The 19,860-nt window shown below is 39.4% G+C and overlaps 2 protein-coding genes across 3 annotated transcripts; both read left to right on the top strand.

The window, feature by feature from the left end:
* Positions 1 to 268: 268 nt before the first annotated feature.
* On the top strand, positions 269 to 8,362 carry selenot2 (selenoprotein T, 2). Its single transcript, XM_072662979.1, has 6 exons — positions 269 to 624; positions 3,703 to 3,813; positions 3,993 to 4,119; positions 5,324 to 5,411; positions 6,233 to 6,381; positions 7,431 to 8,362. Exons 1-5 carry the CDS (start codon positions 386 to 388, stop codon positions 6,352 to 6,354), a joined length of 687 nt encoding a protein of 228 aa, XP_072519080.1. The 5' UTR covers positions 269 to 385; the 3' UTR covers positions 6,355 to 6,381; positions 7,431 to 8,362.
* A 1,555-nt stretch (positions 8,363 to 9,917) lies between these two features.
* rnf4 (ring finger protein 4) lies at positions 9,918 to 15,351 on the top strand. 2 transcript variants are annotated; one of them, XM_072664034.1, is made up of 8 exons: positions 9,918 to 10,020; positions 10,786 to 10,914; positions 11,867 to 11,990; positions 12,163 to 12,239; positions 12,429 to 12,441; positions 12,689 to 12,812; positions 14,239 to 14,290; positions 14,417 to 15,351. In XM_072664034.1, exons 2-8 carry the CDS (start codon positions 10,903 to 10,905, stop codon positions 14,564 to 14,566), a joined length of 552 nt encoding a protein of 183 aa, XP_072520135.1. In that variant the 5' UTR covers positions 9,918 to 10,020; positions 10,786 to 10,902; the 3' UTR covers positions 14,567 to 15,351. The 2 variants fall into 2 exon arrangements, with proteins under 2 accessions (XP_072520135.1, XP_072520134.1); XM_072664033.1 differs by having other exon boundaries at positions 9,936 to 10,148.
* Positions 15,352 to 19,860: the final 4,509 nt, after the last annotated feature.

Here is a 19,860-nt window from a genome sequence, read left to right as displayed (position 1 = left end):
TTTATTTTGAAATACCGCTGGGCGCATCTCAAATGAACCCTCGCTCCCTATATAGTACACTACATTAGTCGTGACACTACAGCTACTGTATTCAAATAATGCACCGTATGTTATAAATTGAGTCGTGTAACCTGTGAAAGAATATAAATTATTACATTAGACATCAGAGTGCTCTATATGAGTGTAGAATACGTAATTGGATGAGTTATCTAGTGCACTACATAGGGAGTAGGGGGATATTTGGGATTCGCCCTCTCGTTGCGTTCCCTTCGGTTGGGTTTGCAGGCAATAAGGAGGGTCTGTGACTGAGGACCAAACAAACCGGTCACTCCTGGTGGCGACAGGGGGGACGTTTCTTGACGTGCCCCGTCGTTTTTCCTCCGACATGGCTGAATACAGTCAGACGGGCATCTTAACAGCGCTGCTGCTGTTTACAGTGGTCACGGTGCGGGATATTTACCTCGGCCGGAGCGCCGTGGATCAGTCCGAGCAGCAGCAGCAGCAGCAGCAGCAGCAGGCCGCGGACAGCATGGGGCCCGACGGCTTTCTCAACCCTGACAGCCCCGCTCAGAGGCAGGCCAAGTCGAAGTTTTACACGGGTCCCGTCCTGAGGTTTCAGTACTGGTGAGGAGGGCTTTCACTGGCTCCGGGTCCCTTCTGCCTGTAGCTTCTGCCTGCAGGTGTAGCCTCGCGGCGAGCTGGAGCGCTTCAGCTAGCTATAGCTAAAGTCGTTAGCCTCCGCTTTAGGAGAGTGGTGATGGCTAGCTGTCATGTCTCTACTGAGAGAGAGAGACACCTACCTGCACCTGCACCTGCATCGACTCCAGAAAGCTTCCTTGCGGGTTTATTGGTGGTTCCTCTGCTGTTAACGCTTATTGCTCATGGCTGTGTTGTTAAAGCGCTTCGGTTTCGGTGAGGCCGTGAGAGAGCAGCTATCCGGCCAGCGCCATAATGACCGAGCAGCAGCACTAGCCTGTCAGTCGCGCGACGATATAGCACCGATATAGCACCGATACAGCGACGATATAGCACCGATACAGCGACGATATAGCACCGATACAGCGACGATATAGCACCGATACAGCGACGATATAGCACCGATACAGCGACGATATAGCACCGATACAGCGACGATACAGCGACGATATAGCACCGATACAGCGACGATATAGCACCGATACAGCGACGATATAGCACCGATACAGCGACGATACAGCGACGATATAGCACCGATACAGCGACGATACAGCGACGATATAGCACCGATACAGCGACGATATAGCACCGATACAGCGACGATACAGCGACGATATAGCACCGATATAGCACCGATACAGCGACGATATAGCACCGATACAGCGACGATATAGCACCGATACAGCGACGATACAGCGACGATATAGCACCGATACAGCGACGATATAGCACCGATACAGCGACGATATAGCGACGATATAGCACCGATACAGCGACGATATAGCACCGATACAGCGACGATATAGCGACGATATAGCGACGATATAGCACCGATACAGCGACGATATAGCGACGATATAGCACCGATACAGCGACGATATAGCACCGATACAGCACCGATATAGCACCGATACAGCGACGATATAGCACCGATACAGCGACGATACAGCACCGATACAGCGACGATATAGCACCGATACAGCGACGATACAGCGACGATATAGCACCGATACAGCGACGATATAGCGACGATATAGCACCGATACAGCGACGATACAGCGCCGATACAGCGACGATACAGCGCCGATACAGCGCCGATACAGCACCGATACAGCGCCGATACAGCACCGATACAGCACCGATACAGCGACGATACAGCGACGATACAGCACCGATACAGCGACGATACAGCGACGATATAGCACCGATACAGCGACGATACAGCGACGATATAGCACCGATACAGCGACGATATAGCACCGATACAGCGACGATATAGCACCGATACAGCGACGATATAGCACCGATACAGCGACGATACAGCGACGATATAGCACCGATACAGCGACGATATAGCGACGATATAGCACCGATACAGCGACGATACAGCGACGATATAGCACCGATACAGCGACGATATAGCGACGATATAGCACCGATACAGCGACGATATAGCGACGATACAGCACCGATACAGCGACGATATAGCACCGATACAGCGACGATATAGCGACGATATAGCACCGATACAGCGACGATATAGCACCGATACAGCGACGATATAGCGACGATACAGCGACGATACAGCGACGATATAGCGACGATATAGCACCGATATAGCGACGATATAGCGACGATATAGCACCGATACAGCGACGATACAGCGACGATACAGCGACGATATAGCACCGATACAGCGACGATACAGCGACGATATAGCACCGATACAGCGACGATACAGCAGTAGACAAATTATTCATAAATAAAATATATAAATAAGAAAAAGGCCCTAAAGTACCCAGGTAGAAAAATAGAAACTTAAATTAGAAGCCAACGTTCTCTCAATTTAATAATTCGTTCCCTCGATTAAAGGAATTCTACCTTTGATGTAATAAATCGTTACCATGACTAAATAAATTATACCTTTTGATTGAAGGAATTCAGCCTTTTGATGTAATGCATCGTTACCATGACTAAATAAATAAATTCTACCTTTGATTGAAGCAATTCAGCCTTTTATTGGAAAAAATTCAACCTTTTAATGTAATGCATCGTTGCCTTGACTAAATAATTTGTTTCCTCGATTTAAGGAATTCTACCTTTTGACGTAATACATCGTTACCATGACTAAATAAATAAATTCGACCTTTTGATTGAAGGAATTCGACCTTTTGATGTAATGCATTGTTGCCTTAACTAAAAAAAATGTCCCTTTGATTTAAGGAATTCTATCCTTGATTTAGGGAATTCTACCTTTTGATGTAATAAATCGTTACCTTGACTAAATAAATTGTTCCTTTAATTTAAGGAATTCTACCCTTAATTTAAGGAATCATTACTTTGCCTTAATAAATCCTGCCCCTGATGTAATAAATCATTATCATGACTAAATAAATATTCTTGATTTAAGGAATTCTACCCTTGATGTAATAAATTGTTCCTTTGATTTAAGAAATTCTACTCTTCGATGTAGTAAATCATCACCTTTACTAAAAAAATCTTTCCCCTGATTTAAGGAATTCTACTCTTGATATAGGGCTGGGCAATATGATAAATACCATATCTCAATATTTAAAAAAAAATTTCATGATGCACGATATTTATCACCATACGTGTAATCACCAACTAAAACATCAGTATCATTAAATTCTTAAAACTAGTATTCAGATACTCTCCCGTACTGAATACAATGATTTTTATTCAACATCTGCCGGTCTTCATAAAATTAAACCAGTCTAATGAAATCTGCAGCTGATCAGTGTTTATTAAGCACTAAAAATATCCTTAATATGCTTAGAAAAGTAATTGTGTATCACAGTATTTTTCACAATACAATAAAATATTCTCATATTGCCCAGCTCTACCTTGATGTAATAAATTGTTGCCTTGATTAAATAAATTGCTGCCTCAGTTTAATTTATCTATTATCTATTTATATATTTATATGTGTTAATTGATTATTATGGTGTTTAATATTTCTAAATGTTTTGATATTTTTGTTTTCAGTATATCCTGAGGTTACAGTAAGGTGTTCCAGGAGTACTCCCGGTCTATCAGCCAGCTGTACCCGGACATCAGAATAGAGGGAGAGAACTACCCTCCCAAACCCATCAATAAGTGAGTTATACAGTGCGCTTTGTGGATGAAATTAGATGCATAATATGGAACAGAGGTTTATAGATATGGCTGTAACTTGCATGTAAATTTTTAACCTTTATTAACTGTCTACTGAAAGCTACCTCTACTGATGTCTAAGAGACGGTTTGTGACTTCAGTGTTTCTTATCTTGTTCCCAGATATGTTGGAAATTTCATCTCCTACTTTAAACTGCTTGCCATTGCGCTGGTTGTCACTGGACAAAATCCTTTTCAAATGCTTGGAATGGAAACACCAAGGCTTTGGTCCTGGGGTCAAGAAAATAAGGTAAACAGTAGGGATGAGTAACAGATTCAGCCCACATATCAGTTGGTTTCATGATTCTGGCTTATGATATTTTACCTAAATGGATATAACAAAGGAACCAGGCATGCAGATAATAAACTATTATACTTCATATTTTATATCTTGATGTAAAAAGATTTTATTCTTCACAACTAAAGATCAGATCGACTTAGTCATAATGATCATATCAGCAAACACAGATCTCTTTTTTCTTTAGCCAGCACGGGTCTATGTTGAAATCTATGACCGGGTTTCCTTGTTCATAAAGCATCAGCAGGCATGCCGACAGCATATGCAGGCAGGCCAACAAGTTTTTCTTTGTGGTCCGTAGATTCCTACATCATAGTTCACAGAGTTTATGACGAATTGTTCCAAATCCACCTGATCAGTGAAACTAACGGCAAATTATAAACTAATAAATAATAATCAGCTTCATCTGTCAGTTGGCATTGATTCCAACTACAGTATGCAGCACAAATTTACCTGTGGAGTGAAATGGATCAGGTACACGTAGAGCTGGGCAATATGACGATGTTTTATCGTATTGTGATAAATTGTGTTATTGTAATGCACAATATACTTTTTTTATGCATGTCACGGATATTGTTAGTGCTTGATGAACACTGATCAACTGCAGGTTTCATTACAAACAGTGTAATTAGTCTGGTTTAAGTAGATGTACAGCAGATGTTGAATAAAAATCACTATTCTGTATGATATCTGAAAACTAGTTTTTAAGAGTCTGTCGCTGTTGATGTATTTAGTCTGTGATTATATGTATTGTGAATAATATTGTGTATCATAAAAATGTCTCCATATATTGTGATAGTTTTTTTTCTACCATATCGCTTAGCCATAGATACACTAATAAAAATTGATTTATAATATTCATTGTTTTCAATTTCCATTTTTAAGTATTTTTTAAAATACTTATCCTGACCCTCAAATAAAGTAAACAAAGACTTGTCTGGCTGATCCAACAGGACAAAAAAGTAAAAATTGATGATAATTTTAGTAAGTGTTGAGAGACTACGTACATCGATTGTCACCCCTTTCCCACCCTTTGAACACTGTGATAATTTGTACAACTTTTTATCCTTTTTGATCCCTTTTGTGTAGAGTAAACCCAGGGGAAATATTTTGTTAAGTGTTTGAAGTAACTAATCACACTTAATTTTTCTTTCAGATCTTCTCATGTCTCATGGCGTTCTTCCTCAGTAATATGTTGGAGACTCATTTCCTGTCTACGGGAGCATTCGAGATAACGTTAAATGGTGAGATTGTTTGAATTACAGTAGCTTTTACTTTATTTTGCTCTATATTTTTAATTGACTTTTCTAAAATCGTTTCTTAAACAATATCAGCAAACTTTATTGTGTTTGTTTATCGCACATGAAAACTCACACACAGGAAACCACACCCCTGTAGTTGAGTCTGGTGGCATCGATTCTAGAAGTCATCCAGTTGGGAGCTACTAAGTATTGATAACTAGGAAGCATAGATACACTACATAGACAAATGTATTGGATGGAGCACCATCCAACATCTAGCCCATGCCTGGCATTAGGGATGATGTGAATAGATTTGTTTATCTGCTCCAGTAAGTCCTATACTATTGGCAAGACGTCTGTAGATAGAGTAGACAGGCTATTTGTTTACGTTTTAGTACTTAAAGTAGCTGAAAGCATTCATTAGAAGAGATGTCTGTAAACATTTGGATCTGGCTGTGTTAGGCTTGTACACAAGACATAGAAATGGGCTATTTAATTGTTAATCAAAATTATTTAAATGTTAGCTACAGTTTCATGATTGGCCTAGAATCATGCCCACATTTCCTGTGTGTGTATGTTTGTCTAAACTCTGTGTTAAATGGCTTAACAAGTTCTGAAAAGAAGATTCCAGCTTTTAGGCAGTTAGTCATTAGTCTTGAAAGATGGGCTTTCTTCAGCCATGTTTCTCCATAAACTGAGGGCCAGTGTCAAGCACAGCTTGGTGACCTAGGACTCCAGCTAAGCCTAGTACTTAGCTGATGAGTTGAATCAGACATGCTCAAGCAGGAAAATAACATTTATTTGATGATCTGTTCTTGTTTTAGACGTTCCCATTTGGTCAAAGCTGCAGTCAGGATATGTACCCAACATTCAGGAGCTCTTTAACATCCTGGACAACCACCTCAAGATGAATCAGGTTGACAAGCTTAAATTCTCCACTCCATAGTGCTGTTGTTCAAGCTGAGAGAGAGAGGTAAGTGGAAAGGTGCAGGTTTTACCACTTTTATTACTATTACTATTATTATTATTGCATATTGTTATTTGTGATGTTCTGAAAGGAAAATATCCAGATATTCAACACCCACATTTTTACCATTTTAGTTATTATTTTGAATAAACGACTAGTTTTTGTCTAGTTGCAAAAGATGGCAAGGTTTAAGAAGACGCAGTGTATTCGAAACATCAGCTGGTGTCCATTTTCATACTTTGCTTATAATATGACTAAGTAACCAATCAACAGTTTACAATAAATAGTCGTACATAAATTATTGTAGTACAAGCTTTGATATACCTAGTGGCTACAGATGGGGGCAGTGTGCTCATGCTTTTGTAAAATAACCATCGGAATACAGAGAGAAATAGCATTGATGTGTTCGCTGGAGCTTAACACAGTTAATGAATTGTAAGTTGGCAATGTTTTACCTGGTTAAACATAAACTTGTGTTCAGCATTTATTTTACCAGGTGTGAATAAGTAAGTGAGTAAAATGCCACACAGAGCTAAAATTTGTGTAGTTTGGAGTATAGAGAAGTTCTTGACCTTTGTAGACCGTTTTAAAGGAGGTTGTTTAGTAAACCTGCTGTTTCGGTGTCAGGTCATTTACACATTACTTGCCATTTTGTCTTTAATCTGAGAAATTGTAAAGTGTGAAGTCCACCGTTTTGCCATGTTTCCCTTAAACAAAGGGCTTGTGCTTCTCCAAGCTGTTTCTGGTGCTCCCAGAACAGCTGGCTGAAAGGACAGCATAGAAGTGGTTAAATGTTTTTTTCTATTTTCTGATTAAATTGCTTGAGTAGAATAGATCAAATAAATAAATGTATCTATTATTTCTCCAAAATGTCGCAAAAGGGACATTAGAGACGTTATTGCCCAAATATCCACATCAGCGTCATACGTCAAAATGGACGCTCAATAACCATGACTAGGCACCTAAGACAGAAAATGGCGCAAGACTGACTGTTCAGATTCTTTGGTGTGAAATATGAAATATTACCACATGTAATTGTCCTCCCTCCCGCGCAGGTCCCAGGAGCGGTTTCTCTGGTCAGTGGGACTGTGGACCGTGGCCTAATGAAGGCCTGCACTGCAAACAGCTCGCTGTAAGTGCAGACTGGATATCCCTGCCACCACACACACTTCCTCTGCCCAGCTACACTCCTCCAGATTGACTGTCTCACCTGAGCAGCGTACTGTATGCGTCCATCGTAGGAGAATCATTTAAACTGGGCAGACTCTCTTTATGTGTCTGTGTATAAGTCTGAGGTCAGTGCTAAAAGGGTAGAATGACCACGTGAGTCTTAGCAAGTCAGAATATTGCTGTTGTCTGTCTGTTGAACTCAAGGACAAGAATTTTTTGTTTTTTGTTTTTTAAATCTGCAAATCACTGAATGATCTTAATGATGGTTGTTGGTTTGCACTGCTGTAGAACTGTACTGTATTTGGGATAAGTGTTTTTAGGGTGTGTGTCCTGCCAACAGGTGCAGTTTGTCAAGATCACACTTGTTCAAATGCTTAGATGTGTCATTTTATGTCTTAGTGCAGAGCTATTGCTCCGCAGAGAGGGATATACATACTATTAGGTGGTAAATATGGAATGGTTTGGGCTCTACAACCTCATTCTTCCTCTTAACTCTTCAAGCTATTTGCTTAATAGCATTGTCTGCAAACAGTCTGTCTTGAGTAGAATGAACGTCGGAGTAACCACTGTCTTAATGAGCGTGTGACTGAGAACACTGCATATCAGGTTAGATGTGAATGGTACTCTTCTTTCCAAAGACTTTTTCTTTTCCATCTCCCCTTATAAATGTGGTGAAGGGCACCTCTTCTATTTTAGTCTTGTGGATTTTTTTTTTTATATATATAGAAATGAAGGTGATGTTATGTTGGGATTGCTTTGGAGAATGTGTACCCTGATGTAAAAAAAAAAACTAATAAAAGATTTAAACAATGACAAATTTGAAACTTGATTTTAAATGTGGCAATGTTAAGGGATCCTACCTTTCCAACATGTCCGCTCATCACATTTCTGCCCTGCCAGAGCTGCCCTAGTCAACTGTAAGTGCTGTCGTTATGAACCAGAAATGTTGAAGGAACAGAGGCTCGACCAGAGACTGCTGAAGATATATATATATATATAAAATGTGTGTGTGCCTGTGTTGATAAATTGTGCTGCCTGTAACAACATTTCCTTTTCCAGCAACATTAAAGATGAGTGTGTCAAACTGTAACAGGGTGGTATTTAACAAATCAGGATTTTTCAGTTAGCCAGATATCTTTAAGCCTAAAGTTCAGAACTATCCTTTATGAATCAAGAACAGGCTTGATCTGAAGTTCATGCATGTGCAAAAAAATAATCTAGATATCTTGTAATATCTAGACCGTGATACATGGATGGGACCAATTTGGTAGCGGGGTGTAACATTTGACATGAAAATTGACATCACATTCATCTTTTAAAATATGCCATTTCCCTTCCCATGCAATATCCTTCTTTAGCTCAGTGCTTCCGCAGTGCAGCCATGTGTTAAGATAGATGAAGCCCAGCTGGGTGGAGGTGGCCAAATATCACCAAGTATTTAAGATCAGTCTGGAGGTGCTCTTTCTCCAGGTCATGCTGTATGGATGGATTATTAAAGCTCCTTGTGGATTCCCATGCTGATGCTTGCTGCACCACTGCAGAGCCTTTTCTATATTTTGCCTCTCAGGGGTCGAGCATTCCTCTAGGGTGGTCCTGGTCCTGAGAAAGGTATTCTGCCCAACTCCGTTAAGTCATGATATCCTAATTAAAACAACCAACCTCACAAGCCAAGGATATCACTACCAAGTCATTCCACCCCCAGATTGTTTGGTGCGATTGCACCATCAGGGCTTGTATACAGCTTTTTCATTGGATGCACAATTTGTCCCAACACACACACACACACACACACACACTTTTTCTTTTAAGCTATAGGATTGAATTGGGTGCAAAAGGCAAAACGTCCACCCCCCTCCCTCATTATGAGAAGATACAATTACACTAGTAACACCCAACCAACCACATGGGGTACCACAGCAACCACTTGGCAACAAGGAAGCACCATGGATACCATGGCAACTGCCTACCAACCACCTGAAATACTGTAGCAATCATCTTGCAACCTCTAATCCATGCCATAGCAACCACCTAGCAAAGAACCCCAACCTTGGCAACCGCCTGGTTGCCAAGTTGCTCCAGTCATCCTGCGATTCCTTCCGGAAGTACACTTTTCTTTACTATTAATCACCACTTTTGATGTTTATTTTTTTCATAAATACTCATTTTATGTCCCAAACAAGACCGATATCCAGCAGCATATTTGCAAGTGTTAAAATTACAAGTTGTTTATAATCAACTTAAATGTTTTTTTGTTTGTTTGTTTTTTTTTTTTTAATACTGAATGAAACCTATAGATATTTAAATAACGTAAATAAACAAAAATGATGACAAATGAGGGGGAGGTGGATCCTCTCCACAGGCGCAGGGGAAGAGCTCCTCCAGGACGCTGAACGTCACTGTTCGCAGGCCGGGCTGCGGGTTCCTTCCCTCTCAGGCGGAGGGCCGGCTGCTGGTATTCCTGGTCACATTACGAGAGTATGTAGACAAACTCCAGCTATTTCAACAACGCGGAGAATACGACAATCTAGACCATTTCGATTTTAGCTTAAAACAACAGAAGAGAAGCACCGCACGGTTGCATTGAGAGGACAGAAGAGAGAAAGGTGGGCTGGCTAACGTTAGCTGGCTAGTTAGCTTAGCTTAGCGCAGCGCTGTGTTGTTCTGAAAGCTTTGGGTAGCAGCTAGCTAAAGGGCCGTGTGAACTGGGGTAGTGGTGCTGTGATTTTGTCGCTCATAGTCCGAGTATATATCGCAGGTGGGTCAGTGGGTTATTTATTTTCGAGATATGAAGATTGTTGAAGGTTAACTAGCCAGCTATCTTCTTGGCTAGCACTAGCTAGCTCCGTCGACTAAGCTAGCGCTAGCAGCTATCTGGCTGTGCTAGTGAGGAAGCCGATGTTTTGATTAGATAAAGGCAACACCATAATGTTGGACTACAGTTTATATATATATATATATATCTATATCTATATATATATATATATATATATATATATATATATATATATATATATATATATATATATATCTCTTCCCTCCTTTCTTGCTAGCTAGCTAGCCAACGTTGACTGGACATTTGCGATGGACGCTGGGCTTTGGCTACCGCTGTTCCACGTTAGCTATAGCTAGCATTAGCTAGCTCCTTCTGTGAAGACACCTTCCAGCATGCCTTTATGCCATAACCAGTAAAAAAAGTTAGCTAGCTACCTAACCATTAAAACCAGTGTGTTGTTCCCACAGCTGGTGTTACACCCTGGGTTTACTGGAGACCGTGGGAAGCTTGCTAGCACTACCATCAATGTGCGCTTTCCATCCAACGTGACGCCTTCAGAGATCGACCCAACCACGATACACGGCATGAGTAACGTGGTAAGAAGGGTTTCTCCTTTTGTTATTAAGCTATTAGAAAGCTTAATTCTCACCAATTACTCCAATATACTCCTGGGGGATTTAGCTAGCTATCTATAAAGCCATCCACCTGGCCGTCCAACTCAGCTTAGGCTCCTGCTGCCTAGCAGGCCGTTAAGCCCTTGTATTTCTACCTTTCTGCTAGTGACCCACAACACTGCAGTTTCACTAGTCCAACACACCTGATTCACATCATCAGCTGATTATTGATCAGCTCATGAGCTGAATCAGGTGTGTTGAAGCAGGGAGCAGTGAAACTGTGAAGGACAGTGGGGCGCTGAGGTTGGTGAACACTGGCTTAATGGCTTCTAAGAAGAAGAAGCAGCAGGAGGAGTCTGTTCTGAGCTGGATGTGGATGTCTAAGACTTACGCACAGCTGTGTGTCAACAGGAGCTTGGTTAAGAGACACCACGTTAAGCCATTGATTGCTGCCTTAAGGTCGGTCTGTCTCTGTCCTGGGGCTGGGATTTACAACAGCTTTCCTAAGAAAGCTCAACAAACGTTAGATAAACAATGAAAAGTTCCTAAGAATGTTCTGAAAGGGATTTTGGGGGGGTTAAAATGACAAGCGCTCATATTTTCACTTTTTAAAAGAAGTTAGATTTAGATTTAACTGTAGTATTTCAGTGGTTTAAACTGCTCCTTTTAGAGGCTGATCTTCTGAACAGGACAAGGTTATCTAAACTTTATTTTATTAGATATGAGTTAGGAAAAAAAAGTCACATGAGGAGAGTTTCTTTCTTAAGACATGTGTGAATGTGGCCCCTGGTCTTGGAGCAGTCTTTCACTGCACACTTTGCGTTCACCCTAAACCTCTTGGCTCTGTTAATTAGCCTATTAAGTAACCTGTTAATTAGTCGACAAGGGTGGAAACATTGTTAAACTAATCATTTGAACTGACCTCTTTTCACAGGCTCCAAGAAAAAGACGGTCAAGTTCCTCTTCATGTTCTCGACGCAACAACAAGAGGGCTAGGACTCAGATGTCTCAGACAGTCATGGAAACTATTGATGTGCTAGAAAGCGACAGACTAAGCAGTAAGTGAATCAGTGCTGTACTGTTCGTTGGTACCTTTTGATTAGCTGGCGTCATTCTAATAAACCCAGCAGAGACGAGTGACGCACAGCATTAGTCATGTTGTCGGTTTTTACTTTTCTTTTTACCCCCACCCTCATTTTCTCCTGCTGTCTGTCTCTTATCTCATGAAAGGTGAAGAGGTGGTAGACTTAACCTGTGAAGGATCAGAGCCAGCTGTTGTGGACCTCACTAATAACGATTCTGTGGTGGTGAGTTTTTGGCCCTTTAATATCTGCTAGGTCAGCATTATTATACTTCTTAAAAAGTGAAGTCCTGTTTTCATCCAAAAAAACTCACCTTTACCTCTGAGTTGTTTGTGGTGTTTGAGATGTCTTGTCGTAACCCTTTATTTTGCTTTTTTTTCTTATTTCTCGTCTCACTGCTTTTGTGGGAATCAGCTTGTGGAGGAAGGTAATTAATTAATCGCCTTGTCTTGTTTTTATTGGTTCAGTATGTTTGCTAACTGTAGCCTTAATGCTTTTTGCAGTTGCTGTATTGGAATTCAGACGTAGCATTGAAAATTAGCTTGTATGTGCATTTGCTTTTCAGTCTTGTTTTAAGTCTCTGGGTAATAACAGACCCCAGTTGCTTTGGGGATGTGATGTCGTTCTCTATGCTGTAACCTTTTTGGAAACACATATTTTTATATTTGTACTAGGTACACAGAGCAGACGTGGACAGGGCACGGAAAGTTATGTCTTGAGCAGCGATGAGGACGAAGAGCCGAGCCTAAGCCTCAATCCAGCCCTACTGTCATCGCTTCGTGCAAGTAGCAGAGCCAGGTAAACCTTTCACAATATGCCTTTTGGTCTTCACCCACTCCTCCAATGTTTACTACAGAATCAGGGCTTGTGTTTATGTAGCTTTTTAGAGTAGGATTTCTGATCTGGTTACTTTCTTTTGTTTTGTTTGGGTTATTTTTTTTTGTTTGTTTGTTCTTTGTTTGTTTGTCAGGCAGGCAGTTTTGTTTGACCTTACAGATGGGCACAGATCCTAGAGCTTCACTGCTACTCTGAGCTTTATGAAGAATGTTGTGCTCACCACTCTGTTTATAGACTGTGCTGTACACTGGCCTCTGATCAGAATACCTAATGTAGTAATTCGCCGTGTAGTTTGCTGCGAAAAAGCGCTGAGGTTAAATGATTGGTTCTAGTTCAGGTCATCTTACACAGATCAGAGTTTGGTGCGTTTTAAAATTAAGTGTAGCTTATTGCCCTTGTAGTCCTGGCAGTGAAGTTAGGGGTCAATGGTAAAAGACCAACTTAGTTTTCTGATTAACCCAGCATGTTTTTGGTTCAGCTGTGATGTTTATATAAACTAAAAAAAAGCAAAATGTAAAACTGAAAGCTGTGTTGAAGCTGTTTTAAAAAGGAGTTGGGTTTCGCCCCACTGTTCCCACAGTGCAGCAGACTAATTGTGTCCCATTATTAAATTGATTTATTTATTGTATGTTATATTTATCTTTAGGCTGCATTTATAAGGCCTGCTTAAATTTTAAAGATGAATTAAAAGTAACTACACTCGCACTGTTTAGTCCTGCAGTATTTTATAATTTTATGCATTAAATTGTGCATTGGATTATAAAAGTATAATTGTCTGACTGATGCTCTGGTTTTTGAGCACTGTACCCTTTAAGCTCACCCTAAAATATTAATTATTTAAAAAGAATCTATTCACCGTTTAATTAACTTTTTTTATATTATGGATTTTTAAAGTACAAGTACACAAGTACACAACCTTGATGATTAGTATGCTAACTATGCACTGTCGCGGCTGTGCTGTGTCTCTCGAACAGTCTTTTGATTTTACTACATCAAAGTCATACTGTCCATAGTTTGGAACATTAATCTCCTTATGTTTGCAAACAGTCATGACCCACCCAAATTAAGTTAGATGTCAGTTTATGGGAAGCTTTCAGACCGCTTTAAAAATGGCCTCCAGGTTTTGGATAGCGTTTTCTGAGTATGCAGTTATCTGTTTGTCTTAAAATCACAGGAACTATATGGTAACAAACGCAGTATTTAAAATATACAGTAAGATTTTTTTTTTTTTTACTTTATTTTTCTTTAAGTAATTTGAGCTGCTCAATGGATACAGTTACTCTGTGTAGTGATGTAAATTAGCTTTTCGTGCTTTTGCTAAATCACAGTGAAAAGGAAACTGTAAACTCCAGCTGTGTGCTCACTGATTGTGGGCTGTCCCTTACAGGTCAACACCAGGAGCTGTTAGCTGCCCGGTGTGCATGGATGCTTACACTGAGGTAAAATGGAGACGGGAGTTGCGATCTATATAGAAAGTTTTATGTAGCCCCTGCTGATGTTAGCTGTGTACTGTCTAAAGCTGCACAAGCCATTTAAAAAATAAACCTTTCACCAATCTTCCGCAGATCATCGAAAGCGGCCGGCTCATGGTCTCCACCAAGTGCGGCCACCTCTTCTGCAGCCAGTGCATTCGCGACTCCTTGGCCAGAGCTCACTTCTGTCCCACATGCAGGAAGAAACTCACTCACAAGCAATATCACCCTATATACATCTGACACGTCAAGGGAAGCTGTCTTTGTAACTGACCCGTGTGACCTGATCTCAGTGCACTTTCAAAACTGGTTTGTATGTCTGCCAAACGATTCACAGAAAGATTCTCTTGAAACATCTCCTGGACCTTGAAGTTTCAGATGACTATTAGTGGTTCATGTCAATGAAATAAACAACCCACCTTTTCATAAAGAGCAAAAAAAAATGAGCCGAATCCTTGATGAAGGATTGTTTTGCGTAGTCTGTGTTTGAGCAGCACTTGTGTAGAAGTGTAGAACTGCGATTAATCTGGGCTTTAAAAATCAGTTCCTAATAGCTTCTCCTCTTCACTCTCTTGGGGAATCAAGAATACAAAAAAGCAAAAAAAAAAAGAAAAAGAAAAATACACCTCAGTCTCCTGGTCATGATTTGAGCCTCATCTTGGACTGAATTTCAGTTTCAGTGGAGAATTACCTTTGGGAATTCTTTTTAGTCTAGGCTTCGGCTTGATCGGGATCCGGGAAACTGGCTCACAGCATTTAATTTTGGCCATTTGTTAAATATGTGCAGTTTGGGGCTACATTCCTTTTAATTGTCTGACACGATTTTGTGAGCTTAGTGATCTGCTGTTGGGGTGTGTCATTGCAATGTGTACTAAATGCGGGTGCAGTTTGGTTGGGTTGTCCTTCTTGCATCCGTTAATTGTAAATATGTGTATGTATTTAATGTACAAAGGTTGAGTAAGTTAAGAACTATGTTCCAGAACGTTGTTAAAATGAGAGCTCGTTTCAATAAAAACCTACTGTGCTCAGTTGTTGCCATTGCTGGATTTCTATGGATAGACCTGCAGGGTCATCAAGGGAGGGTAAATTGCAGTATCACTGCAGGCAGAGGAGACTGGTGTACAGCAGTCAGGCAAACTAGCTTTTGCCAAACTTTGTCATTACATTTATTCTTTGGACGGGTATGTTTACATTTAGGGCATTTAGCAGATGCTCTTATCCAGAGTGACTTACAAAAATGATACTTCCTTTACTCAGTAAATACCCATAGCTAGTTCGTATCTGCTAGAACCCGAAACTACAAAAGTCAGTACAGGATTTATAAAAGCTTTCCTAAAAAAATAATAATAATGAGCCTCAGTAACAAATATCTTCCTAAGAAATTCCTTTAAATTATTGAGAGGTCCCAACAAGTCAGATGTCAGATTAATTTTTTTTATTATTATTATTTTTTTATTTATTTTAATCAGAGTTGTGCACAGGTCTGCTCTTATAATGTTCGATCCTTGTGTATATAAAACAAACCCTGAATAAGAAAACATTCCTGAACACTAGACTTTTCTTGAAAAACTGAATGTTTGAAACTTAAGGTCCAGTGCAGTTCTTAAAAAGCAAGTTCTGAAATATTTTATTATATATTACTTGCATTTTACCAAACATTATAAAAGGCATGAGGCACATTTCTAATGAGTCATTATTTCTGTTGTTCCATTAAGTCGATGCATGTTGGCAAATGGGGGAAAATCAATAAACCCAAATCAATCAACCCAAACAATGGAAGGCATTGTTTTCCTTGTGTGTCGACACTAACAGTACTTATAATTTGATTAATTTAATTGATAATTCTAGTAATTATTTAAAGGTGTACCTAACTTCCAATTAAAGGCCAGTGACTCATTAATTGGGAGAATTGATTAAGGAAACAATGCATTAATTGGGAGAATTGATTAAGGAATTGATTCATCAATGGGGAGAATTGATTATTAAAGTGAGAGAATGATTCAGTAATTGGGAGAATTGATTAAGGAAACGATTCATTAATTGGGATAATTGATTATCAAAGCGTGGGGACGATTTGTTAACTGGGAGACTTGTTTAAGGAAATGATTCATTAATTGGGAGAATTGATTAAGGAATTGATTCATCAATGGGGAGAATTGATTATTAAAGTGAGAGAATGATTCAGTAATTGGGAGAATTGATTAAGGAAACGATTCATTAATTGGGATAATTGATTATCAAAGCGTGGGGACGATTTGTTAACTGGGAGACTTGTTTAAGGAAATGATTCATTAATTGGGAGAATTGATTAAGGAATTGATTCATCTATTGGGAGAATTGATTATTAAAGCGTGGGAACGATTCATTACTTGGGGGAATTAATTGTTAAATAGAGGAAACATTTTATTAAATCAAATTATAAAGACGAATACATGTGAAATAAGGGTATTATTAATCCATAATTAGTGGTAATCCCCCGTCACTCGTCCTCCCTCATGTGAGCATCAGTAAACACGGGAACGGTACAGCAGTCGTTAGAGGGCCCCCTGGTGGCCGCTTATGTCTCTTTTAGGTGTTAATGGCTCTGCTGTGGATGATGTTCACAGTGATGTGAATTTGGTTCTTTGTTTTAGTAAAAATTAATACACGCGACTGAAGTTCGAGTCATCTCTACCTGATCGGTACAGTAACAGTAAGCACCATCACCACAGTCTTCTCCCCTCCTGATTTAGGCTCGTGGCGCCGCTCCGCTCCTGCAGGGTCGTGTCAGTGTGCAGGAGATCCACTAGATGGCAGTGTGTGTGAGGTAATGGGCTTCACTGCGGAGCCCCCTCCCTTCACCAAAAGAAACGCGCGATATTCATTTATTTCTGGATTGATTGATTGATTGATTGATTGATTGATTGACTGATTTAATATGGCTCATGTGACTAGACCCACATTTGAAGCACGTATATAATGTATCAATGCAATTTCGTTCAGTCCATTAGATACATTGTTCAGCATCTGTTGAAGTGATGAGGTCATCCCTAGTTGGTTTTAGGTCATTACCACGATGACGTCACGCGATGACGAACTATTTTTGTTATTTTTAATTTCCCCCTAAACTGCTACAGAACTGATGTGGCCACTGTATTTCTCCAAATTCACATTTCCACTTAAATATGATTTTATTATTATTATTATTATTATTGTTGTTGTTGTTGTTGTTGTTGTTGTTAGTAGTAGTAGTAGTAGTAGTATTGCAACTGCAACAGTGTTCCAGTGTAAATATAATTCTAGCGCTGAAAACATCTGGAAGGAACATCTGGGTTAACAGAGATATGTGGCTGGTCATTTCCTAGCAAAAGACAATGCACAGTACTGTGCAGAAAATTCATAAAAATTATATTATATACTAAAATTGTATAGCTTTATATAGTTTACTATATAATACAGTGTGAAATTATGGTATATACAGTGTAGATTTATTGTTGTGTTGTTGTTCTTGCTTTTGATGACAAAGTAGCTGCAGATCAGTGTATTCTACTACTGAATATACAGTAACTCGCTTCAGTACGAAGCAGAGCCCCTACATTTACACTATAAAAGCACAGATTGTATTAATAGGTAAAATAAAAAGTACTGATTTCTATGAAGATGCAAGGACAGATTTAAAAAAAGGTAAAATCAAAAGTACATATTTTTAAAAAGGTAAAATAAAAGTTATTTAAGGGTAAAAATAAAAAGCACTTATTTGTTTAATTAACACATTGTGCATGGACTTTTTTAAATGGCAAAATAATACTCCTAATCAGTGAAGTATTGATCAGGTATCAGTAAAATCAGTAGTAAAATAATGGATAAGGACAGTAGTAATAGTGCAGGTTTTTATATATTTATTTGTTTATTTATTGAGGATGGCATGCTCTACAATCACCTATTTTATTACGTACCTTACTTTATTACTTTATGAACACAATTTAGTTTATTAATGAACTGTTTGCTCTTTTTTTCAGCAACAAGCTAAACATTTTCGAGGACTGAAAAGTTCCCAGGCTCTTCTCCTTATATCACTTCTTCTTCTTCTTCATCTGTAACCAGCCTTTTCCTTAAAAAAACCTTTGCAATCATATATAATAAAACTACACATTTACATACAATACCCCACAGACACTGTTAAACTGATTACCCTACTTATCTAGGTACTTAGTACTGTCCCAATTTAGCCCAAACTGACGTAATAACTAATTGTTCCATTGTAATGGTTTATGGCCTCCAAAAAAAATAAAGTAGTCTATTACACTGAGCTGTATTACAGTTAGACAGGCTGTGTTACAGTTTCAGAGACTTGCAACTTACAGAAACACAAAATACCTGATTATATAGGTTTCATGGGGCCTACTTTCTCCACTGACCTCTTCCTTTGGAGGGTTAGGTCAAAATCTTCAGCTTGTACCTCTTGAGGTAGGTTATTGTGGATTTAAGGACAATTTAATCTAGATGTAGATTCATCCAGTTTGCTTCGAGAATCAGCTGGTATTTAACTAAGCCCATTCAAATGTCCCCCCGGCCACTGGCTGCAACACAAGCCCAGAGTATGGTCAATCCCTCTCTGAGCTCAACAGTAGGAAAGCAGTTCTGAAACCCCTTTTTCTCGAAACGTACCTTTGCTCAGAACAGCAACAAGGCCTTAACTTTAACTTCATCCGTCCACAGACTCGTCTCCAGAACATAAACTGACACTGAATTCTGTGGTACGAATGCAGGACAGGTTTCTTCTTCTTCCTGCTCTTCTATGACTTGTCTTATTTGTACAGGTGTTGCTGCACAGTAGAACAGTGCACCACCACTCCAGAGTCTGCTAAATTGCCCTGAATATCTTTTGCAATTCTACAAGCAGTTCTCTCTGAATGTTATCTCGGTCTTCCAGAGCCCAACCGGACATCTACCTTTTATTTTTAATTGATAGAGTGTTAGGCAGCTGTTTGGACTCAAGGCACCTGCTTCTTTGGGGCAAAGTTTGAACAGTGGGAGTATTTATTAGGCTTTGAATTTTCCTAACAGAGATGGTGAACAAGCTAATTAAAGAGCTGAGAGCTCAGAGATGTCTTGGGGTGACCAAACTTTTGCCTGGTGCCACTTTCCTTTTTTACTCTAAAACTGAACAAAACAAAACATGCTAAATCTTGCTTTAAAGGTTGAAAAGAATCGTCTTTTCTTTTAAGACTTTCTGACCAGGAGTCTACAAACTTCTGCATGCCACTGAATCGATCTAACAGTAATAGATCTTATAATTCAATATTTGAAAATGGTATTTTAAGCTTTTTGCTTGTTATATTAATTGTAAATGATTGTAAATACTGTTGTTATTTTTTTAAAGAAAAATTAGTAAGTAAATAAGAAATAATAGGCAAAGTTATTTTACTAATATATATTTTTGGGCTAGATTAAAACATATCATTAAAAATGTTTATCAAGTTTCCTCACATTGGCTGATATCTTCTCACCTGGGCCTGTCGTGTTTCTAGGCTGTCTATAGAGTAGATTAGTTCTGG

The sequence above is a fragment of the Salminus brasiliensis genome, chromosome 19 (genome assembly GCF_030463535.1).
Source record: "Salminus brasiliensis chromosome 19, fSalBra1.hap2, whole genome shotgun sequence".
Lineage (NCBI taxonomy): Eukaryota > Metazoa > Chordata > Actinopteri > Characiformes > Bryconidae > Salminus > Salminus brasiliensis.
This window is presented reverse-complemented; position numbering and strand designations above follow the sequence as displayed.

What these genes read in the sequence shown, in the direction of transcription:
- rnf4 (XM_072664034.1), top strand. An exon ending in AGAAAGCGACAGACTAAGCA is followed by an intron (nt 11,991 to 12,162) that starts GTAAGTGAATCA and finishes ATCTCATGAAAG; the next exon opens with GTGAAGAGGTGGTAGACTTA. An exon ending in GCATGGATGCTTACACTGAG is followed by an intron (nt 14,291 to 14,416) that starts GTAAAATGGAGA and finishes AATCTTCCGCAG; the next exon opens with ATCATCGAAAGCGGCCGGCT.